Source organism: Pezoporus wallicus, unplaced genomic scaffold (assembly GCF_028554395.1).
Source record: "Pezoporus wallicus isolate ANWC-B61680 ecotype Strahan unplaced genomic scaffold, APGP_CSIRO_Pwel_v1 contig_5767, whole genome shotgun sequence".
NCBI classification, from domain to species: domain Eukaryota; kingdom Metazoa; phylum Chordata; class Aves; order Psittaciformes; family Psittacidae; genus Pezoporus; species Pezoporus wallicus.
In genome coordinates this window covers 1,687,834-1,713,543 of record NW_026640599.1, presented here as the reverse complement: position 1 = coordinate 1,713,543, position 25,710 = coordinate 1,687,834, and the positions used below count along the sequence as shown (strand labels likewise).

The window sequence follows — 25,710 nt, the reverse complement described above, 5'->3', positions numbered from 1 at the left end:
AAAAAAAAATGAGCTGTAATAGCACATAAATAATTAGATAGAGACTATAGTTAGATTGTTCTAGCGTAGCATTATTTGATTTCCTGAACTCTTTCTGTACATTTTTGTATTAATCAATGCAAAGGAAAATGCATCAGTTAGCCCAGGGGCTTTGTTGTTTTGTATAAGTCTCAATTTTAGTTTCTGAGTTGATCCAATCTATTAGTCACTGTGGTTTTAGCTGAATCTAAAAAGAACAAACACAATATTAGGAGTCTAATAGAGGAATAATACTTTTTTTTTAAAATAAAATTATATATACATGCGATTTTCAGCAACTGTTAGAACAAATGTGCTGATCTCTTCCTTTAAAATCCATCTATGATCTCAGAAGAAATAACTCCTTTCTGCTGGCTTAAGCTGTTTTCTTCTTTTCCTGAAGTTGTTAGCTTGCATGAGAGCAGCTGACGAGGTGGGTGCAGGGCCAGGAGTAATGTCAGCCACCCCCACTTAGATAGAGGGCAGGCCTGAAGCACAGAGAGTTCCACCTCGGGATGGATGAGGGGTCAGTATCGGGACCGGTGCTGTTCAGAATCTGTGTTGACAACATGGATAGTGGCCTCAGCAAGTCTGCCAACAATGCCATCCATGTTCTGTGGTGTTGTCAAAACACTGGAGTGAGGGGATACCATCCAGAGGGACCTTGACAGGCTTTAGAGGTAGACCTGTGCAAACCTCATGAAATTCAGTAAGACCAAGTGCAAGGTCCTGTACCTGGGTCAGGGCAATCCCAGGCACAAATACAGGCTGGGTAGAGAATGGATTAAGAGCAGCCCGGAGAAGAAGGACTTGGGGATGTTTGTTCTCATCAGCATAAGCTGGCAATGTGCACTCGCAGCCCAGAAAGTTGACTTTATCATGGACTGCAACAAAAGATGTGCTAGCAGGTCAAGGGAGGTGATTCTCCCGCTCTACCCTGGTGAGACCCCATCTGGAGTACTGTGTTCAGGTCTGGGGCCCCAAACACCAGAGGGATGTGGATGAAGATGGTGAGAGGGCTGAAGCATCTCTTCTGTGAACACAGGCTGAGAGATTTAAGCTTGTTCAGCCTGGAGAAGAGAAGGCTCTGGGGAAACTGTATAGCAGCCTTCCAGTACCTAATGGGGGCCTACAAGAAAGCTGGAGAGGGGGTTTATAAGGGCATGTCATGATAGAACAGTGGGGAATGGCTTTAAGATGAGAGAGGGTAGATTTTGATCAGATAATGGGAAGAAATTCTTTACAATGAGGATGATGAAATGCTCGAACAGATTGCCCAGTAAGATGACATGACAGTAAGCTGCTGTGTCTGTTCCAAAACTTAATGTTTAAAGAGATGAAGAAATAGTTTTTACCTTTTTGATTACTTGAAATGAAAGAGTACATTTGGAAATAAAGCACAGTGATGTGGGATATTTATTCCTTTTTTTATGATTACTTGAAGAATTTATGTTGTACTGGCTATGACTGTTGCCGCGTATGTAGCAGATGAGGATGGTACCCTTGAGCTGGAAAACAGCGATCCTTATTTCTTTTGGTCTTTCTTTATCTACTGCTTTTAATCAAAGATGCAGAAGGAAAAAATAAAATTAAATAAAATTGCTGCATGTGGCTAAGCTTTCAGGGGGAAGGGTGGATGACAGTCCCAGAAAGCCTAGCAGATGGGTCCCTCTCTGGTACATGGGCCTCAATCCCTGACATGGTAGCTATAGGTAAGTTAGAAGTTAGTGAGTTTACAGGAATTTTCACCATACTTCTTCATAGCCACTAATTTTTGATGTGTGTTTTTGTTTGTTTTTTTTTTTTGTTATGTAACTGAAATCTTCTTTTGATAGAAAAACTATGTGGCTGTAGGGGATATGACAAAGTTTATTAAAAGGAGCAGTTTCTTAAAGAGGTTTAAAACAGTTCCCCACTTCCTCTTCTATTGTAGTTTTCTGTAAAAAACAAAAACAAAACACCAAAAAGCAAACCACCCCACACAAGAAAGATACTAAGAAAGGTACTATTTTCCTAATGAAGAATTTTATGCTAAATTAATATAATATTTGTGCCAGTAATTTGATGTGGTGGCAGTGTCTACAGCTATACTGGTGGTAATTGATGCAAACGAAGACATTATTTTGTTGATCTGTACCTTTTACAAAGAAGTAACAAACCTGGAATGAAAATGTTTTTCAATTGCTACTGTGTTGAGCTGGTTAAGTTACGCTACCTGTTCTTCCATATGCAATTTAATTTTTTTTTCCATGAAGCTGATTTTCCGCTTGTATTTTTTAATCTGTCTTGCTATGTTTGCATATGCAAATAATAATAATTTTAAAATGGCATCTTTTTATAAAATTGCATTTTCTGAATAATGTATATCTTTGCTATATGGAGCTATTAGGGACAGCTGCATTTCAGCTCACTTGTAGTGAGGGAAACCAAAAAGACAAAGCACACACACATGCATTTACAGAAATCATGACATGCGCTGGGGGAATATAAGAGAGAACCTTGGAGAAATAACCTTTCTGCTACAGTGCTTTTCTGTGTCTGGCTACCTCCAACAGAAATATAGAGTAAACATACCCTGTGACAGATGAACTGAAGCTGTGATGTAATGGGACTGAAGAAAATTATCTGCCTGTAAAGATCCCAACTTCAGAGAAAACTTAACTGTCATACTAAGGGTGTCAGAGATACAAGTCTTCTTTCTTGTGGAATCTTTGCACTCCTGTGTTATTACCACACGCACAATATGCTAGCCTTGATAAATGTTGTAGATTACTTAGAACAAATTCCTTTGAATGAATGCATTTTATCTTTAAAAAAAGAGATGCTAGCTACAGGTTTACATTAAGATATCTTAATACTTCCATTAATTTAATATGAATTTACTTCCCATGTTTCAGAATGAAAACATGATCTCTATATGGAATAAAAAGTAAACTGGTATTTAGCATCATATTTCAGTGAGAGGACAGAATAGCATCATTTGGAAAAAAAAAGTGCAGTTGCTTATTATTAATATAACCATTTAAGGGGCCATAGAAAGGCTTTTAAATGGATGATGCATTGGCATTGGAGGAGGAATAGCACTTGTTATTTCTGTCCAACTGGCCGTCTAGTATCACAGAAGTGCATGTATTTTATATTTTAAAGGCTGTCCTCAAATACAAACATGGAGCTGGAAATGCCAGTTATTACTTGGTTGATCAAATTCTGGAGAATAGAGAAGAAAACTGCACAGGGCCGCATCTGCAGGTCATACTTCCAAGTAGATGTGTTAGTTAATGTGCCTATTTGCTAATCTACACACATTATTGTCAGTAGTAAGTTCTTAAAGTTGGGCATATGACTATTGCCCAATTATTGGGAAACCTAGATCAGAGATGCTGGAGTAGCAAAGGAAAGAATTAAATAGGCATGAGGAGTAGGAGTTTTGAGGGAGCAGGGACCAGACATAAGTATGACTGAATCAGGAGGAAGGCAATGCGATTAGTTTAGTCTAATCAGGCATGAAAAGTAGGATAAGAATTCGTGCAGTTGGAAAATGAAAAACAGAGAATCATTGTCACGTTGATTGAAAGAGTCAAAAGTCAACTGAAGGCTTATCTATCTGAAATTTATAATCTGGTGTCCAACACACTTTGGATTCATGCCAAGAGGCAGAACTGAAATGATTTACAGATATGGAGGGATTTTCTCTTGTGAATTAGTAAAGAGCAGATATCTACTGCTGTTCTCCATTAGACACTGCTAATTGTTTTGTATGGGGGAGATATCCAGCATATAAAATGCTCCAGTGAAGAAGCATTGAAGCCTCTGCATCAGAAACTCAAAACTTGCACCAAATAATGAAGTATGTTTCCCTCTTACATAGGCTGCTGTGTTTTCACTATTCACTGCATTAACCTTCCAGAGAAGACAAGATTGGATTGAAGTGTCTGCCAATTAGGCTTGAGGTGTTCATTACTCTGGGTTCACAGCATTAATAGATAAAGATCTGGTATAACAGCTGTGACTGACAGCTCTCCTCTGCCCAGTGTTGCTTGCTTTAGTAATTGCAAAAGGGAAAAACCAAGCTGTCTTAGGGGCTGGTTTACACCAGTTTGATACCTGATTCAGAAATTAAAACTGTACCACTGAGTGAGAAGAGTATATTTCTTTGATTTTGATTTTTTTTTTTTTTTTTTTCAGGAGCAGAACTGCGTAGAAAATAAAATCCCCTGTGTGATTTTCTCTCACAGAGAGTTTGAAATAATAAACATACATAACGTTGGGGATGTTGCTTAATGAGCTTCTAGTGGGTGCAATGATGCTGTACCCATTTTTGGCATGTTTTGAGAAAAGCATCATTTGATGACAGAACAAATACATACCTTGAGGAATGTTCTGTGACTCTTGGGTGGAGAAAGGAATGTTTTGGATATAGCAAGAATTTTCTTTTACACTTAAGTGTTTGAAATAGGTTGTTATATTCAGTAAGACAACATTGTTGAAATACTGTTAAATATATTGTAAGTAGTTGTAATATTAATAGAGGTATCTACATATATGTATATCATATAAAAAACAAAATGTATATTTGTCTTGCAGGGGTTGATAAGATGATTCGGCATTTATACAAACACAACATACCCATGGCTGTTGCCACCAGCTCATCTGAAGAGTCATTTCAGATGAAAACAGTCAGACACAAAGAGTTCTTTGGTCTTTTTCATCATATCGTGCTGGGAGATGACCCTGAGGTGAAGCGTGGCAAACCACAGCCTGATGCATTTCTAGTTTGTGCAAAGAGATTTCACCCTCCTGCACCTCCAGAGAAGGTAAGAAGGGAAGAAATTAACTGAAAAGAATACTCTCTTTGGACTGTATTTCGATTTGTTTTTTACTTTTGTTTTGGTTTTTAATGTGATAAATACTTAGATTAGCATTTAATATAAGCATTAAAAAGTCAGCAACCGCTGTTTTTAAAGGTGTTTATGCTGTTGAAGCAAGAGATTGTTATAAAAGTATAATTTCCCCCCACTACATACGATGTTTGTGATGCAGATTGCTCTGATTTACTACTAGGTAGTGTGCTGTAATAGGAAAGGGTAATGATTTTCCATTCTATGCATAAATCTGAAAGTTTAACTTCACTTCTCAAAGTTTGGAAACAGTTATTTAAACATAGATTAGTTTAGTTATCATACATTCATGGTTGATTTACCTCTTAAGTGTCTTAGACATTAAAGATACTTCTTTGCAAAGAGGGCATATATTTTTTTTTATGCCATCTCTTTCCTCCTGCATTCTGCATCTCTGAGATCATAGTTCTTGTTTCTTGATTTAAAATCGATCAGTTTGAGCAGACTTTCTCAAGTAGTAGAGGTGTTTAGTTTCTTTCTCTTGTGTATAATTTTCTAAACTTGATTCTGAAATAGAAAACTCTAGGGAGAATTATTTGAAAGATAAATTGAGGGTCAGTTAAAATAATGTCTTTGCTTTAATTTTAAGTTAAGTTGCTTTTCTCGCTTTGTGTCTGTCCTGAGTAGAACATAAGTTCTGAAGGTCTGGAGTTTCATAACTGCAGAAAAATGCATTACATACCAATTACTAAGGAACAACTTTAGGTGGATTAGGCTGTGATTACTATTTTCCCAGTAGGATTGTTCAGTAAAAAATGGTTACACAAATACATACAGAATGATTAGTTAAGATTCTTCAGCTCTTCATGCTTCAAGTCCTTACACAGGGTCTAAATGGTATTTGTGTTGCTTGGGAATACAAAGTGAATTGTTTGATACAGTGTGACCAGTATTAAGCAAACCGGGTTTGGTTTCAGTTTGGTTTGTTGGTTGTTGGTTTTTGTTTGTTGTTCTTTTTTTCCACTTGCAAGTTCTGTTGAGGTTGTGTGTGTATATACATCAACTTAATTTGGAAACTCAGATGTTCGGAAAAGGTATATCAAATGTACATGATCATGTTCATGCAGATAACAGTTGTATGGACATGATAGGTACTTTTGTGAGCAGTCCTTGTATGTATGGTACATTCCAAATGTTGAAGAATCTGAGCAACAAGGCTGTAAATCTCACCATAGAGTCAAGTAGTTATGAAATTTTAAACATGTTAATGCTCAGTGGAGAGCAAATACTGAGAAGCAGCACAGGGTTTTGGATGGAGTAACAGAGGAGTTGAAAGCTTAAATCACAGCTTAATACTGCTTTCATATAAAGTTATTCTATCTTGCTTAAGTGTATGTCAAAGGAACAAAAATCAGGGTGTGTTCCTGCCATATTATATGGTGTGTTTTTTGTGAAACAGGATGAGAGGTGTGTAATGCATGCTTTCAATTGGATGAGATGTGGCTGTAAGCTGTTCTGTAATTCTGAATGTAAAAGAGCAGAAAGTATTGAGATTTTATAGAAGGCTGGGTCATAACTGGTATTGTATCTGAAGGAGAGGTAAGGAAATTGAATATCAGCTGTGTTAATGACTTATTAACTTGTTATTTCATGTGAGGAGCCTCATAGTAGTGTCTAGAGGAACAGCTTTCCCAAAACTCTTACTTGGCTCTATTTCAAAAACGTCAAAAGGTGGAAGTAATTAAAAAAACAAACAACAAAACCAGTTACACTTTTGTAGGTATTTTTATTCATTTGTCAGTAAGTAGCCTTAGCCATGTTAACAATGAAAAAAATTTTGAAGATAATAGTAGCATCTGTATTACCTCTAAAGTTTAAAATCATGAAGTGTATGTTAGACAAACAAAATTTCAGAGTGTTCACTGTAGTTTTGTATAGTTATTTTCTTTACCAAATAATTCAGCTGAACTATTTTTTTGTTGCATCTACAAAAGTCACAAATGTCAAAGTGTGGGAATTTAGCACAAGCGCAGAAATTCCAAGAAGATCAATACAGTACGTATGAAACTACCTGAAACATTAATAACCAATTGAGGTGTAGTGGTAGCATCTGCAATGTTTATTCCTAAGCAGTGAACTAATAGAGCTGCAGGTTTGGATTTCATGCTGAAGGTCAGTAACATGCAAGGTTGCAGCAAGATATCAGGAGGTATGAATAATGTCTGCATAAGCAGGTAATTGGACTCAAAGGGAACAGATTATTAGAGCAGTGTATTTGGTGCTTAGACCCATGTATCTATGCTGTATGTGGTTTTAAAGTTTTCTGTTGGGTGAGATTTTCTCTGATCCCTGGCTGAAAGCTGTATAAGTTTTATTTGAGCTTTATGTCTTCCTAAGCAGAGATAATTAGAGATTGCTTGATATGCACCTGGAGAGGATTCCACTTGTAACTCCCTGCTAGTACACACCAAAACTACTTAGTGAAACCAACTATCAGCTAGCAAAGGAGAACTAAGATTTGCGTCAAAACTTCTCTGCTGCTCCAAGCAAAAAGTACATCGTAGCCAGAGAAGGCCAAATCCAGAATTTAGCATTAGTGGTATACCAGCCTGTGACTTGCTGTGCAGGCACACTCCTCCAGGTAAGCAGCTCTAAAATGAGATAAAAATGGATATGATGTCTGTTTTACTATGACTGAAGGCTGTCATTATTGTCACCTGGGAATTTGTTAAATGTTGACCTTTTGGTTTGCAGTCTTTGGTTAACTAGGAACTTAATAAGCATGGTAATGAAACCACAGCACAGGAATTTCAAACAAGACACACCCTGCAAATTCAGCCTAGGTCTTAATATATTGTGATGAATGAAATTTCATGTGAACTTCCTACACTAGGAACAATGCACTGTTATATGAGTGAGTAATTAAGTCAGGTAATCAAAATGTCATCTGCAGATTAAATACTAGAAATTTTGTCTTCTACTAAAATTAAAATTTATTTCAAAATATATATATGACAAATTATGCTCTCAAATGCACAGATGCAAATTGCATGAAAACTGGCTGGAGCTGTACATATGTAGAAATAACGTGCTTATATATGTTAATGTTTAAAACACTGCATTTTTTCATGCATTTTGATTAGACAAGTTTAAAAAATATTTTAAACTATTACTTTGGGTTTTAATTATGATTTTCCTACCTTTATATTATAATAACTTGGAAAATAAGTAGTTTCTTTTTTTTCTAGAGTTAGTTACTAAGTATTCTAATGTATTTCAAATTTTTACAATATGAATTCATTTTAAGGGAACCTTTAAAATGTGCAGAGACAAAAATGAAGTATCATTGATGATAACAGTGTGAAATTTGGTAATTCAGCTACATGTGCCATGGGATGTCAAAGATAGTAAGAAGGGCTTTTATGAGTACATAGGAGACAAAAGGAAGACTAGGGAAAATACAGGCCCATTGCTGAATGAAGTGTGGGACTTGATTACACAGAGCATGAAAAAGGCTGAAGTGCTAAATATAGCAAGTCAGGAATGCCGGGCCGCAGACACCAGAGGGAAAGGATGGAGCGAGGAAGATGTACTGCTTTTTGGGAGAGGATCAGGTTAGGGAATACTTAAGCAAACTGTTCATGAATAAATCCATGGGCACTGAAGGCATGCACCATCAGTTGCTGAGGGACCTGTCAGATGTCATTGCGAGACTGCCCTGATAATCTTTGATCTATCATGGTGACTGGAAGAAGTGCTCGAAGACTGGAGGAAAGCAAATGTCACTCCTATCTTCAGGAAGGACAAGAATGAGGACCCAGGGAACTACAGGCTGCTTAGCCTCACCTTGACGCCTGGAAAGGTGATTGAGCAACTGATGCTGAAAACCATTTCTAGGTATAGTAAGAAAGAGCAAATCAGTAGTAGTAGCCTGGCTTCAACAAGGGGAAGTCATGTTTGACCAGCTTGATAAATTTCTATGATGAAATAACAGGCCTGGCACATGAGGAGTTGATGTTGTCTACCTGAGCTACAGTAAGGCCCTTGATGTTCTTTCCCATAAGACCCTCATAGAAGAAACTGTTGATGTATGAGCCGAGTGAGCACTGAGGTGGGTTGAAACCTGTCAGAACAGCTGAGCCCAGAGGGTGGCGTTCAACAGCACTTAGTCTAGTTGGATGCCAGTGACTAGCACTGTTCCCCAGGGGTCAGTACTTGGTCCAGTCGTGTTTAACATCTTCATTAATGACCTGTTTGATGGGACAGTTTGCTGATGTAGATAAGAGAATGCTCAGGGGCACATGAATACCTGAAGACAGAGTGCAAAGACGACAGAACCAGGCTCTTTTCAGTGGTGCTCAGTGACAGAACCAGAGGCAGTCATCACAAACAAACATAAGAGGCTCTGTCTGAGCATAAGAAAGCACTGATTTTACTGTGAGGGTGACCAGGCACTGGCAGAGATTGCCCAGAGAGGTAGTGGAGTCTCCCTTCTTGGAAATACTCAAAAGCCATCTGAGCATGATATTGGTCAACAGGCGCTATGTGTCCCTGCTTGAGCAAAGGGGTTGGACCAGATGAGCTCAAGAGGTCTCTTCTAACCTCAGTCATCCTGTGATTTGGTGATATACTTCACGGGGGGTGGAGGGGGAGGAAACAAAAGTGCTTTCACTGAACAATTTTTTTTTTTCTGTTCCATTTTGATTTTAAAAGCTCAAATTATTTAGAATCATGCTTTGGAATTTATACATACTAGAATATTAGTTTTTGCTTTAAAAGAGCTCATAATATCCTTGCTGTTTGAGTGTTTCTGTGTGTATTTGTATATAATATGTATAACAACACTGGAACAGGCTGCCCAGGGAGGTTGTGGAGTCTCCTTCCCTGGAGACATTCAAAACCCGCCTGGACCCATTCCTGGGTAACATTATCTAGGTGTTCCTGCTCCGGCAGGGGGATTGGACTAGATGATCTTTCGAGGTCCCTTCCAGTCTCTAGCATACTGTGATACTGTGATACTGTAACTATAACTTTTCAGTGTTATCTTGAAGCAATTTTGTTTCATAGTAACAAAAACGTTATGCTCCTAAGTTTATTTCAAATACAAGACTAACTCAGAGGGTTTCAGATATTTCCATTCAAAAATTTATACATACTTCCAGTATACTCATTAAAAAAACGTGAATTTAATTATTTACCTACTTGAAGATGTGGCAGGTCAATGCTTTTCTTTCCAGTATTTTGGTTGTTTTGCCTATAGCTTTTTGGTAAAATAAAGGACCCTACTGCTACTGTAATTTAAAACCAAGCAAATACCATTTATAGCCATTGTTTAGAAAGAGGAAAAGACTGGAGTAATACAAATGGTCATCACTCTTATGGAGAATCAATCTCTCTATTAAAAAGTTCCAAGTGATGTAAATCATCACCTTAATTTAGAACACTATTTCTTTGCAGTTTCTTCCATTTCTAATTAATTAATTGATCCCATAGTTACGAATAATCTCTGTACCAAATCTAGTGAGAGCTCATTAAAATTTTTCAGACTGATTAAATGGTGTTAGGATTTATGAGTCTTGGTGGAGTTTTTATGTCATAGAAAAGAGAAGTTCAAAGAAAAATTTTCTGAAACTTTTTTGCTACTGGAAGAGTAATAGGAACTCAGAACATTATGACCATTTTGTAGTTTTAGTTTATATTGTATAGGAAATCGAGAGTGAAGAAGTCTGATTTTGCACTTAGACTTAATGTAACCGTCATTAATGTGAGCTTCTGTAAAAAGGATGCCAAAGCCTATTTTTTGGTTTTTATTCCCTCCTTTTTTTTTTTCCCCAATTTTCTACTTCCCCTGTCCCCCCCCAAATACACCACTTTTTAATGTATGCATGCAATGTATATGGTTTGTTTAGTATGGTTTTCAGATAAAGTTATTTTATTAATGATGCTTCTGTTATTCCTCATGTATGCCTGAAGGTTGAATTTATTAGGAGTTCTTTAAGCAAGGTATAGAAATTACAAAGGCGTGAACAGCCATTCCGTGTAGCGTACTAAGCTGTAAATTGGAAGCCCTGCTGTTGAAATCATATCTTTTACTCAACATAAATCTGCCCCTTTTCTGTTTTATAAATGAATTGACTTGCATTCTTTTCTGAATATTTACCATTCACAAATCGTAGAATTATAGAATAGTTAGGTTTGGAAAGGACTTTAAAATCATCTAGTTCCAACCCCTCTGCCATGGGGAGGGACACCTCCCAGTAAACCATGCCACCCAAGGCTCCATCCAACCTGGCCTTGAACACCGCCAGGGGTGGAGCATTCACAACTTCCCTGGGCGACCCATTCCAGTGCCTCAGACATCTTATTTTAGAAATAACAAAAGTATTAAATGTAAAAATACATCGACATTTTTTAGCTTAATTTCAACCTACGTCAATGGCTGTCTCTTCAACCTTGGCTCTAGTGTGCCCTTTGAGTAGGCCTATGTTACCAATCATTCCTCAGTAGAAACACTCTTATAAACAACTGTTCATGTTATAAACCCTTCTGATTTGCACAAGTTTGCTGTCTTTGGGCTCACAATTTTTACCACTTATGTTAGCATATTGCTAGATGCTTGATTTTTCCAGTGGTACAGCCTGCGGTCATAATGGTCATAGTACACCTGACTTTTAAAGTGTTAGGCTGTATTCAGTTGGACTGTTGTTCACATATACTGCTGCTTACTTCATGAAGAGGGAGCAGGATTACTCTGCAGCCCTTTCTAGCTGCTAGTACATTTTGAGGTAGAAAGTAGAATTTGGATTTTTTGAAAGCCATTGACTTTGTAGTCTGTATTGGTGTAATTACAGTTGATGGGTAAGAGCCATAAAAGAGTTTCCTTTGTAATCTGATTTGTTTGTGCCAACTCCTGTATAGCCAGGCAGTTAGTACACTGACTGAAGGTCTGGGATTTTTGAGTGTTTCTTGTGTTTGTGTTTTCTTGTCAGGCTCTTTCTGGAGGTAATTTCCTCACTGCTTGCACAGGATGCCCCTTTGGAGTCCCTTGTCTGCAAGGTTATGCTCCGTGTTCCTCACATAGCCTCAGACCCTGTGCTGTGCAGTGGCCAGCTTCCAAACAGAGCAGACTTCTTGGTAGTGTGTTATGCCATGGGGATGGTGCTCCTTGGGGGTGGTGGGGCTGCTGAGCAACTGGTTCAGTGCCACAAGATCTTGAAACTGCTGCTCCTGCATTCACACAGCATGCAAAAAGCAGAGTTCATTTTTGTGATGAATTTAGGTTACATATGGCAGATTGTATTGCTGCTGCACATGGGGTGATTGGGAGGTGAATGAAATATGTCTCATCTTTTGAATGTACCCAGATTAGTTTAGTTGTTTCATGCGGATGTAACTTTAAGTGCTGAGTGAAATCTGAAAGGGTACATCTCTTGGCTGAGAACAGGACATCTCTGTGTGTCTGGCTTCTTACCAAAATGAGGTGGCAAGTTCAGTAGGAACCTCGCTTTCTGACTATAGCTTTTTGAGAAATTAGGTTTTTGCTTCCATCTGTCCATGCAGAATTGCCCAGTCTCAAGAGCTTCTTCCTGTTTCTCAGGAACGTGATCTCTTGAAGTTAATCTTTTGCAAAGCATAATTGAAAAAGTAGTCCCAGTTCCTAAAATGTCAAGAAAAATTGGCTCTGTAGAGATCATAACAGCAATCTGGGTCTTAAAAATCTTAAAATCTGGGACTTTTGAAAGCAGTTGAAGCGAGGATTGTCACAAGAGAAGATTGTCCTTATCTTGTCCACTGTGTGGAATACTTCCTCAAAAAAAAAATGGGCAAAACAGCTTTTTGAGCACTCTTCAACTTGAGGAGTTCAGTCTTCCGATTTGTGGGTTTCGTTGAGGACTGTCCTAGTTACCATATTGTACGCCAGCTGCTTGCTAAGGAAGGTTCCCAACCAGAACTTTTTGCTGAATTCATAAAGCCTTTATTTTTCTTGTTCTGCACTGTGACTGAAGAGTTAGTTCTAGATGTCAAGACGGCAAGTTGTGTTTTGAGTATTTAGCATGTGTTGCTGGCCTAGCTCCTGGATTCTTGCTACTGTGGGACACCACAAAATAATATACAGTGTAACTTTTTCATTCCCTTTCCCCTCTTGACGCCTGCCCTGAAGAAGCTGTTGATTTCAGGTGCACCCTGGAGAAATTAAAAGGAATAAATTATTAATAAATTATACCTTTAAATTGTCTATTAGGCAATTTTAAGTAGGTACTGAACAGTGCAGTGGTTTATGTATTAAGTCCATCTTGAAATAGCGCTTGAAGCTTATAGCTTGGGATGCAAAGATCACAGCGCTATAGTGGAATGTGCTTTTTACGTGATATGCTGCTGGACAGTCTGTTGGCTGAATACTACAAGTTCCTCAGCTTCTTAGTAGTCTTAAGCATGTAGCCCTTATTTTTGGCTTCCAGACTGGATGAGGAAGGCTGTGATTGTGAAGCTCAGCTTCCAGCTTTCTAACTGTAATGGGCATTGCTCTAGAGGGAAGAATGTGAACTTCTTCACTACATGTAACAATCCAGGACTTCTGAATATCTGCTATATACATGCACCTTTTTCCCAAGTCTGTAATAGGCCACTATTTTCTATTACAAGGCAATTGAAGGAAGGAAAAAGTTATAAAGGTGTTGTTTTGTTTTCAGTTATCATGCTCTCAGTTCATGTGGTGGTTTTTCTTCCTTCCTCTTCTCTGAGGCACACTCCCTCACACCCCCACATGCTGGCAGTCTTTATTGTATATTTGTGGAAGAAAAATGAGATGTTGTATGGCTTGAAAGTAATTTAGCTCTTAAGTGTTCTAGACATTGCCCTTGTTACTGCAGTGCATGTTTATTTATGAATGTATTTGTCTTACAGAGTTGAAAAAAGTCATTGAAATTCCATGCAAAAAATAACCTGGTCAAGGTTTGCTTTCACTTAATATATTTGATTGGAAGAGGAAAGGAAGATTATAATTGGTTCTTAGTCTTTGGAGTACCCTACTTGGGGGTGGGGAGGCAGGAATAATTTTTTTCCCTTGCATTTGTCTTGATAATGTATCAAGTAGCTGCTAAGGGACTTGATGAAATGTGATGCAGAATAATAAATTATGTTCTGCAGCCGCCTTTGCTTCTACGTGAGGTGAGTGTGTAAACACAAAGAGACTGGTGCACCTCAAATTCTAAAAGCATTATATTCAGATTAGCAGGTCACTGGAGATGCGTTGCTAATTGTTTTAGGGAACTCATTATGGGTATTATCACACATTAATTATGCACGGTAAGTAGTAAAAAAGAAGAGGAAAAAATCATTCTTTTATGATAAATTGCTCACTGAGTTATCTTTTTTCTTTCAAGACCTTGAGCATTTTTTTGAAATGCCAAACAGCAGTCATTGACTAATTAGATTTTAATTAACAAGAATTTTCACACACACACACACACACACACACACAAATGTTTTTAATGTCTTTTGGATGAAAGCAAGCATAAATAAATCATTTTTCAAAAAAATCTAGTGCACTGATCCTCTCTGTATCTCAAGATACCTTTGTAATCACCCCAGAGCTGCTTTTAGCAATGCTTTTCAACCATTTCAGGACAAAGAATGAAGACTGAAACAAGTAACTTGCTCTGTGTATTTTTTTCTTCGTTCTTTGTGAATTATTCTCCAGAACCCTTTGAAAGACTAAGGTCAACTGTTTGTTGCTTTAATGCACTAAGGCTGGGGGAGGGAAGGTTCAGTTGTTTACTTTTTGTTGCTGTTGTGTAAGTTACTTCCTCTTTGTGGAGGTGTGGTTGTAGGTAATTTTCAGAGAGCTGGTATTTGTGGTAGGGTTCCGTTTATTCTTTCGTGTAGCAAAGAATTTCTGAGATGGGTTTTGGCACAGTTGCAGAAAACCTACACATAGGACCATCAATTAACACTGACAAATTATTTATAGTCTAAGAGGGCAAAGCATTTTGCTCAGGCTGACTGCTGTATCACAAAATAAGTGCACTTACAAGATGATTACAGAGTGTACTCCATAAAGCAATGTTTGAGAATTTTTTTTTATTATTATTGTGATAGACTGGTGGTATAAAGATAAAAGACCTTGTAACACGCACAAGAGCTGAAGAGGCAACAGCTTTATCTACTAAAAAAGGATGCTTAACATTTCCATTCCAGCATCTCTTTATCTTAGAATAATAGCATGCTTCAAAGCCAAGAAGGAAATCATTCAAGTTAAGCTTTAGTAAGACTGAAGTGATTCTGATTTGAAGTAGAAGACAATTACAAGCAGTGGCGGAAATGCTGTTGTCCTATTCTATCAAAGAAAGCCTTTCATTTTTGTCTAAATATTACTGAATGTAGGAGTTGTTGTTCATGCTCAGTGTCCATTTTATTTGGTACCATTTATGATGACAGCTAATACCAGAAGCTTTTAATAATAGTCACCTTTTAGCTAGAGGTGGTTAATTTATCCACTGAAATTCTGTTTCCCCCATATCAAGTAATTGAAGGTTCTTTTTAACCACAAGAACAACAAAAAACAAACAAAAAAAAAGAGGGGTGAAGGGCTGTAGTAACCCTTTCACAGTATTTGTTTTTTTGTGATGATGATGATTATCTGGGACAACAAATTCTGTAAATCTTTTGTATATGTTCTGACTTTCTCTTCTTTAACTGCTTTGAATAACAACTTTTTTTTTTTTTTTTCCTATGAGAAAGAAAGATAAGAAGTAATTGTTCTGCCACTCAGTGTTTTAAGTACTACTTCTCACATCCCTTTTAATTTCTTGCTCCATAAATAAAACACTTTACAGTCTGTTCAGACTCTCACCATCTGAAAGGGTTGTGTTTGGGATTTTTTTGAGGGGCGGGAGGATGGTGGTGGTGGTGATTTTTTTTTTTATTTTTTTTCCTTATAAGCATTTTGATTTCATTTCTTCAGACCCTTCCTATCAAAAGCCTTTTAACATAGAATAATGCCTTTGTCATTGTCGTGGTTTAAACCCAGTCAGGTAACTTGTTCACTCACTCCCAGTGAGTGGGGCCGAGCTGACAACAATCGAGGTCCGTGTCCGTCTCCCCCTCCCCCCCCCGCACCGGGGCTCTCCCCTTCCCCACTCCTGGAGGAACGGGGAGGAGGATCGAGAGAGTGCAACTCCTACGGGTTGAGACAAGAACAGTCCAGCAACAAATCCCCACCGCTACTATCAGCTAAAACAATGATAAGGGAAAATAACAAGGGAAGAGAATACGATACCACCGGCCAAGAAAGCGAGTTCCACCCGGAAGCCCCTGTCCTTCCGGGTAACTCCCAGTTACCCCCCACCCCGGGCATGACGTGCTGTGGTATGGAATACCTCCCCGGCTAGCCCGGGTCAGGTGCCCCGTCTCTGCTTCCTCACAGCTTCCCCTCCTCCCTGGCAGAGCATGAGCCTCACAGAGTCCTTGGTCAGGGTAAACATCACTTGGCAACAACCGACAACATCGGCTTCACCAACACTGTTCTCAAGCTAGAAGTCAAAACACAGCACTGCACCAGTTAACACAAAGGAAAAACATGACTGCTACTGCTGAACCCAGGACATTATCCACCCCTTATTCCATACCATTCACGTCGTGCTCAGATCCCACATTTTCAATACACCATCGCTCTCCCACATATATACATCCATATACATACAGACCAAGAGGAAAAGATCATTTTCTTAGTGCATGGACCAATCCCTATAATGCTGCCGAGTCCATTCAGTCCATGATGTCCAAAGTTCATTCTCTATTGGGATGATGGCTGGAGGGAAGTCAGGGCCAGTCGCTGGTGACCTGGAGACATCTAGTTGATGGGCTATAAAAGCATTACACAGCAGGCAACAGCATACAATTGAGTTCACTGGCTGTTTTCCCCTAAAATCAAATCCCCTTGAGGTATACATCGGACTTCCCCATCTTCCCGCATTACCCACCAAGTATATCCAGGTCCCTGAGCAAAAGCAATCCCACGAGTGGGTTTGCCTTTACCTGAAGCAGGAATAACCCAGACTGTCTTCCCCAGCAAATTCTTCATATGCACCACGGGAACTTTGTCCCCCTCTACAATATGTAAAAGTTCTGACTGGGCTGGGCCAGCCCTGTTGGCAGATCCTCTGGTGTTGACCAACCAGGTGGCCTTTGGTAAATGTGTATCCCAATGCTTGAAAGTTCCCCCACCCATTGCTCTCAGTGTAGTTTTTGACAGCCCATTGTACCGTTCGATTTTCCCAGAGGCTGGTGCATGGTAGGGGATGTGATATACCCACTCAATGCCATGCTCTTTGGCCCAAATATCTATAAGGTTATTCCGGAAATGAGTCCCATTGTCTGACTCAATTCTCTCTGGGGTGCCGTGTCGCCACAAAATCTGTTTCTCAAGGCCCAGGATGGTGTTCCGGGCAGTGGCATGGGGCACAGCATATGTTTCCAGCCACCCGGTGGTTGCTTCCACCATGGTAAGCACATGGCGCTTGCCTTGGCGGGTTGGTGGCAGTGTGATATAGTCAATCTGCCAGGCCTCCCCATATTTATACTTCAACCATCGTCCTCCATACCAAAGAGGCTTTAACCGCTTGGCTTGTTTAATTGCAGCACATGTTTCACACTCATGAATAACCTGGGCAATAGTGTCCATTGTTAAGTCCACCCCTCGGTCACGGGCCCATCTATATGTTACATCTCTGCCCTGATGGCCTGAAGTGTCATGGGCCCACCGGGCCAAAAATAATTCACCTTTATGTTGCCAATCTAAGTCCATCTGAGCCACTTCAATCTTAGCCGCTTTATCCACTTGTTGGTTGTTCTGGTGTTCCTCAGTGGCCCGACTCTTGGGTACATGGGCATCTACATGACGTACCTTCACCACCAGGTTCTGCACCCTGGCAGCAATATCTTTCCACAGTGCAGCAGCCCAGATGGGTTTACCTCTGCGTTGCCAGTTGCTCTGCTTCCATTGCTTCAACCACCCCCACAGGGCATTTGCCACCATCCATGAGTCAGTATAGAGATAAAGTACTGGCCGCTTTTCTTGTTCAGCAATGTCCAGGGCCAGCTGGATGGCTTTCACCTCGGCAAATTGACTCGATTCACCCTCTCCTTCAGCAGTTTCTGCAACTTGTCGTCCAGGACTCCATACAGCTGCCTTCCATCTCCGATGCTTTCCCACAATACGGCAAGAGCCATCAGTAAACAAGGCATACTGCTTTTCACTTTCTGACAGTTTATTATATGGTGGGGCCTCTTCAGCGCGCATCACCTCCTCCTCTGGTGACATTCCGAAATCTTTGCCCTCTGGCCAGTCCATGATGACTTCTAGAATGCCTGGACGACTGGGATTTCCTATTCGAGTTTGTTGTGTAATTAGTGCAGCCCATTTACTCCGTGTAGCATCAGTTGCATGATGTGTAGAGGAGACCCTGCCTTTGAACATCCAGCCCAACACGGGCAGCCGGGGTGCCAGGAGGAGCTGTGCTTCAGTGCCAATCACTTCCGAAGCAGCTCGAACCCCTTCATAGGCTGCCAGTATCTCTTTCTGAGTTGGGGTATAGCTGGCCTCAGATCCTTTATATCCCCGACTCCAAAAGCCGAGGGGTCGACCTCGAGTCTCCCCTGGAGCTTTCTGCCAGAGGCTCCAGGTAGGACCGTTCTCCCCAGCTGCAGTGTACAGCACATTTTTTACATCTGGCCCAGTCTGGACTGGTCCAAGGGCTACTGCATGAACTATCTCGCGTTTAATTTGCTCAAAGGCTTGTTGCTGCTCAGGGCCCCATTTAAAATCATTCTTCTTCCGGGTCACATGATAGAGAGGGCTTACAATCGAACTGTAATTTGGGATGTGCATTCTCCAGAACCCCACTGCACCCAAGAAAGCTTGCGTTTCTTTCTTATTAGTTGGTGGAGACATTGCTGTTATCTTGTTGATCACATCTGTGGGGATCTGTCTACGTCCATCTTGCCATTTTATTCCCAAAAATTGAATCTCCTGTGCAGGTCCCTTGACCTTACTCCGTTTTATGGCAAAACCGGCTTTCAGCAGGATTTGGATTATTTTCCTCCCTTTCTCAAAGACTTCTTCCGCTGTATCGCCCCACACAATAATGTCATCAATGTATTGCAGGTGTTCTGGAGCTTGCCCCTGTTCCAGTGCAGTCTGGATCAGTCCATGGCAAATGGTAGGGCTGTGTTTCCACCCCTGGGGCAGTCGGTTCCAAGTGAACTGGACACCCCTCCAAGTAAAAGCAAACTGTGGCCTGCACTCTGCTGCCAGAGGAATGGAGAAAAATGCATTGGCAATATCAATCGTGGCATACCACTTGGCTGCCTTTGACTCTAGTTCATACTGAAGTTCTAGCATGTCCGGTACGGCAGCACTCAATGGTGATGTGACTTCATTCAGGCCACGATAGTCTACTGTTAGTCTCCATTCTCCATTAGACTTTCGCACTGGCCATATGGGGCTATTGAAGGGTGAGCGGGTCCTGCTGATCACCCCCTGACTCTCCAGTCTACGGATCAACTGATGGATGGGAATCAGGGAGTCTCGGTTGGTGCGATATTGCCGCCGGTGCACTGTTGCGGTCGCAATTGGCACTTGTTGTTCTTCAACTTTCAGCAACCCCACAGCAGAGGGATCTTCTGAGAGACCAGGCAAGGTGGACAGCTGCTCAATTTCCTCAGTCTCCAAAGCAGCAATACCAAAAGCCCACCGGTACCCTTTTGGGTCTTTGAAGTACCCTCTCTTGAGGTAGTCTATGCCGAGAATGCATGGAGCCTCTGGACCAGTCACAATAGGGTGCTTTTGCCATTCCCTCCCAGTCAGGCTGATTTCAGCCTCCAGCACAGTCAACTCTTGGGATCCTCCTGTTACTCCAGAAATATAGATGGGTTCCACCCCTTGACAGCTTGATGGCATCAGGGTACACTGTGCACCGGTATCTACTAGAGCCTTATACTTCCGTGGGACTGATGTGCCAGGCCATCTGATCCACACAGTCCAGTAAATCCGATTGTCCCCTACCTCCACCTGGCTGGAGGCAGGGCCCCTCTAATGGTCGTCACAGCTTTGGACACTTAAGTCGTGTTGAAAGGGATTATTCTTCATTATCACGGGAGCTGGAGTAAAATCAGCTCTTCCACTCCATCTGGGAAACTGCTCACCAGAGACTGAAGCCGTAGCTCTCAAGGGACGATCAGTCTTGGCCCTTGCTCCCCTCTTCAGTTCGCTCACCCGTTCCTCCAAAGCTGAAGTAGGTTTTCCATCCCACTTTGTCATGTCCTCTCCGTGATCCAGCAGGTAAAACCATAGGGTAGCCCGTGGCGTATACCTTCTGTATCTCCTCTCTTGAACAACAGGACGTCTTTTGTTAATAGCTGCGACGTGTGTTGGTACACGTGAGGAGCTGGATAAATCAGAGACATCGTCCCTGAATTTTTCGAGGTCCTGGGACAGTTTTTTCACAGCTGAGATGATGGAAGGGGTGAGATTGTCTTCGAACTCTCGGAGTTTATGAACCATTTCATCCACTGTTAGTGGTACTATGTCATTCCAGGTCACTGTTGCCAATGAATGGGCATATGATGACGGTGCATTCCGTGTAAGTTTTCGCCACATGGGTCGTGTACATTCAACTTCATCTGGATCTATAGGTGTATCCCCGTTATTCGGCTTGATGTGATAGATCATCTCTACGATGGCCGATTCCCTCAGATACTGGGTGCCTTTGTCTATAGTAGTCCACTTAGCCGAACGACTCATAACATCGTCCTTGTATGGAAACCTTTCTTTCACAGCTGCCAAGAGCCTCCTCCAAAGGCTGAGGGACTTTTTCTCTCTTGCAATTGCTTTGTCAATTCCCCCTTCTCTAGCAAGTGATCCCAGCTGCTTGGCTTCTGTACCTTCTAGTTCGTGACCATCGGCCCCATTGTCCCAGCATCGGAGTAACCAGGTGATGATGTGCTCCCCTGGTTGACGGGTAAAATCTTTTCGCATATTCCGCAGCTCGGTTGAGGTCCGAGGTCGAGAAGTTACCTCTTCTTCTTAAACTTCGTCATGTGATGATGACTCCTGATCAGATTCTGGACCGGGTGGTGAATTCATTGGTTCTTCATCTCGCTTCACCCTTTTTGCCTCCTTTTTGCTTGTTCTCTTGCGTACAGGGGCAACCGATATTGGTACGAATTGGTCCTCTGGTTTGGCTGCAGTGATTATCACTGTGGTTTGAGGAGCGACTGTACTTGTTGCTGGGGGTGGTGTAGCTACTGTGCTTGGAGCTGGGGTAACCGCGCTGTCTGTTGCAGTTGAAGTTTGAGCAGCTGCTGTACTTGCCACTGGGGTAGCTGCGCAGTTCATTGCAGCCAAAGTTTGAGTAGCGACTGTCACTTTGCCCTCAAATCCGCCGACATTCTTTTCCTTTTGAAGGTGCTGGATAGTGTTGAACAAGGCCCTGTAAGCATAGGCCAAGCCCCAGCACGTTGCCGTGATTTGTCCATCTCTGGTATGGCCAGAATGACCACACAGCTCATTTAAGTGTTTTACTAATTCTTCTGGATTTTGCAGTTGTTCGGTAGTGAAATTCCAAAGTACTGGAGGGGCCCACTGACCTAGATACTTGCCCATACTATCCCACACACCCTGCCACTCATGGCTGTCCAGCCTCAGGGAAAATCTCTCGGTCCTCCTACATCGTCGTTTGACCCCAGACAAGACCCAAACCTGAATCTGCTTAACTCTTGAAATCAGTAGTGGGCAAAACACACTCCGTATGCGTGTTAGCATGGTGATTCCCATCACCATCAGCAAACAAGTCTCAACAGCATTAAAAGGCCATTCAAAAAATTCAAAACTCTCAAATGTAAATGGTCTGGGGGGACGACTAGGAGGGTAAAAGGATGTCTCCTTCACAGGTTGAGCACCTGAGGAGGAGAAAAAAGATGTGTAATTGCTAAGCACCTCCATCATATACCTCCCAAAGTATAAAGGTGGTGACCACACTGGGAACATAAGCCAGATCAGTTTCATGATCAATGATTCTATTGTATTACAAGTCATTACCATAAAGTACAATGGGATAAAAACCTTAGCCCAAGCCCCACACTTGAAAAACACTAATACAGCAAATACCGGATGGACGTAAGATATGATATACTGAAACTGTGAGATCAAGAGGAAAAACCTTGAGAGCCAATAAATCAGCATTGTGATGAGTGACTATCAATCCAGTCAGATCTGTTCTTATCTCAACCCCTCGTGCCCCACGTTGGGCGCCAAAAAGAACTGTCGTGGTTTAAACCCAGTCAAGTAACTTGTTCACTCACTCCCAGTGAGTGGTGCCGAGCTGACAACAATCGAGGTCCGTGTCCGTCTCCCCCCCCCCCGCACCGGGGCTCTCCCCTTCCCCGCTCCCGGAGGAACGGGGAGGAGGATCGAGAGAGTGCAACTCCTACGGGTTGAGACAAGAACAGTCCAGCAACAAATCACCACCGCTACTATCAGCTAAAACAATGATAAGGGAAAATAACAAGGGAAGAGAATACGATACCACCGGCCAAGAAAGCGAGTTCCACCCGGAAGCCCCTGTCCTTCCGGGTAACTCCCAGTTACCCCCCCCCCCCGGGCATGACGTGCTGTGGTATGGAATACCTCCCCGGCTAGCCCGGGTCAGGCGCCCTGTCTCTGCTTCCTCACAGCTTCCCCTCCTCCCTGGCAGAGCATGAGCCTCACAGAGTCCTTGGTCAGGGTAAACATCACTTGGCAACAACCGACAACATCGGCTTCACCAACACTGTTCTCAAGCTAGAAGTCAAAACACAGCACTGCACCAGTTAACACAAAGGAAAAACATGACTGCTACTGCTGAACCCAGGACAGTTATAAAGTACAGAGAGTATTCCAGATGAGACAGCATTATATATTGTCTGTGAATATATACAATATCACCCAAGCTCTGAGTTTTCACTGAGCTGTCTACAGTGATGTCCAGTACATGTAATTTATTTATTTTTCAGCTAATGTGTATTGCTTAGATTTCTTGACCATTTTATTTCATTTTATGCTTGATTGCCAGTAGACTATCTTGTCACTCCAGGTTTCCTACAGATGTTTCTTATCTCAACTAACCTGCGTAACAACTAAATGTGCAGGTAAGGATTACTAGTCAATAATTCCCTTTCTTTTAAAATACATCTACAGCTACTTTCTAAAATAGTAGCATGGTAATGAGAAATGGTTTTTAATGTTAGTAACTCTTTCACTTTTTTGTCCCAAATCTGAATTCTTTCACCCAGCATGCAAGAATCCAGTAAACACACAGGGTTGAGGTATTGATTTATTTCTTGTCTGCAGAGATGGGTACTAGGTGGTAATTCCACAAAGCTAGCGCACCAGTGCTTCTCAAATCACAATTATTTATGCACTTAACATATTAATTAACATATCTTCTAATACATATGTATTGTTATTTTCTTACGTGATTCACTAAAACTTACTTGCCTAACATGTAGATTAATATGCATGCTCACTACAATTTTTCAGATTTTCACTTCCTTAATCTTTTGGGGAGGTGATATACGTGGTGTAGATGGTCTATGAGTTACTGGTCGCAATCTCCCCCTCCATAATTACCTTCCCCTAGTTTCAACTGTTTTTGGTAATTCTAAACAACACTTCATGGACTGTTGCCCTAACAAACTATTATTTGCTTCTGTGGTTACCATCTGAGACAGAGATAAATTGCTATCCATTGTTAAAATTCAAACAAGTCCACCAAGCGGTTTTGCTAAGTTAACGTTAACCCTTAAGTTCTTAACTTTGTAGTTTAACTGCTTCAAAGGCTCAGGGTCTTACTGACTAGTAAAGACTAGCTGAGGAGATTTCATCCATTATTGAAAATAATTTCAGTTCTTCTTACGGAACATGTTTTCCTCCATTAGATAATCGTCCTCTTTCTCCTGAGCAGATAACTGGTCACAGTGGTCCATTCAGTTGCAGTCTCCAGGATGCATTATTGCATCCTGCAGCTTCAGAATAAAGAGTGGAAACATTAGAGGTTGCAGCCTATTGTCCCAAGCTCGAAAGCTATTACAGACTCAAAATATTGATTCAAAAAAAGTGCCATGGGCAAAAAGCATAATAGTATGTAACTTATCTTGCTGCTTTCCTCTCTCAGTAATGCAGTTATCGCAAGAGAATGTCAACAGAACCTTTTATTCTACAAAGAATGATCATGTATCTTAGGATATATTTGAAGTTTTGCTTTCAGTTGTGAGGTTTTAACTTCTCAGAGCAAAAGTTTTGAGAAGATTTTTTTTTTTCTTAAGCGAAATTTTTTGCAATTATTTTAATGTTTCCCTCTGAAGATAATATTTCTAGTTATAGGGATAAGTGGTGCAGTGGTCATATGATTACTACGAAGAAGAGTTATATTGTGTAGACCAGGTCTTTGAAGTTTGGGAATCGGGAGTTCTGCAGTCAGGTGTTCTGGGAGTCGGGGATAGTGCTATGACTCTACCATGCTATGACTATTACTAGACCTGGGAATGCTGAGTTTCCTGATGTTTGTGTCCTATGGCTATTCTGTCTGTCATATTTATGTTTAAGTATGCATTAAACCCTGAGAGGAACAAAAGCATCACATCCATGTCACGGAATGTGCCCTGAATAACTCTCAGAGCACTATGAAATGTATATAAATACCTAAACTATAAGTACAGTCATAGCTGTTAGAAACTAATTACTCTGCATATATGCGCACATGGATTGGCATTTATTTAAGGAATGTTGTGGCTTTTTTAGTCAATAAGGTTCTAAGTTCCTATTTTAGATGACAAGCAAGTATTGTCCTTCAATTTTCCTCAGAGTTAGTTAACAGAGGTCATTCCTGATAGAATTAAGAAGTGAATCTGCATTTGCTTTCAGCTCTGCATTTGCTTTCAGCTGTATTCTCTGCTGCCCTGGTCCAGAAAGGAGCAAAAGTGGTTTAAGCAAGACAAATTTCAGTTAATAGCTCAGCAATAAGAGGGGGAGGAAGAAGGGAATGTAGTAATGATTCCTGAAAAAGTGCATTTTTAAAGATACTGCTGAAGAAGGATGAAGAGTGTAGGCATGGAGATTGTACAAGGCACAGAGGTCAGCATGATATAAGACATACAGCTGAAAGTGGGAGAAGGAGATAAAGAACACAATTAAGTGAAAGGATAGAAGATGTCTAGGGAGTAGAAGGGAAATAAAAGCAAGACATACAGTATTTCTGAGTAAGATAATGTAGGGCCTTGAAGGTGAAAATGGAAACTTGAATTTGTGGCTGCATTAAGTAATATATATAGCTTCATTATAAATTATGAAGAGTTAATAGTGTGCAGTAGCCCATTCGTCCTTAGCACTATCCCAAACATTTTTAGGGAGTGTAGATGAAGAGTGAGGAAACAGTAGATAAGTTAATGATGTATATACTGAAATAGTAAAAGCATTTACTTTTTTGAGACTAAGCGTTCTGTCTCAAGAGAATTGGTAGATGATGTGACAGGGCTAACATTACAGCAAAAACTCTTCAAACATTTAGGATGTTGCATGTCTAAATTTAAAATCTCATGAAGACAGTGGAAAAGAAGGGTCAGCTGCAAATGTGTGCTTTGGCATGTCTCAAAGAGGTTTCCTTTAGAAACACTAATGTTACAATTTCATCTTCTATTCTGTCTTGCATTAACTAGCAATTTGAAGGCATTTGGACAATATATTACTGTCTCTTTCTCCTGTCAACTGATTTTGGGTTTGGGTTTTTTTTTAATCATCTGAACAGTCGGTTGAAGAGCA

At 40.8% G+C, this 25,710-nt stretch overlaps 1 protein-coding gene across 1 annotated transcript in view; it reads left to right on the top strand.

The window, feature by feature from the left end:
• PUDP (pseudouridine 5'-phosphatase) overlaps positions 1 to 25,710 on the top strand; it is an 81,309-nt gene that overhangs the window by 33,956 nt on the left and 21,643 nt on the right. Inside the window, exon 3 of the mRNA XM_057419674.1 lies at positions 4,603 to 4,832. Within this exon, the coding sequence (XP_057275657.1) occupies positions 4,603 to 4,832 (230 nt within the window). The remainder of the gene's footprint in view (positions 1 to 4,602; positions 4,833 to 25,710) is intronic.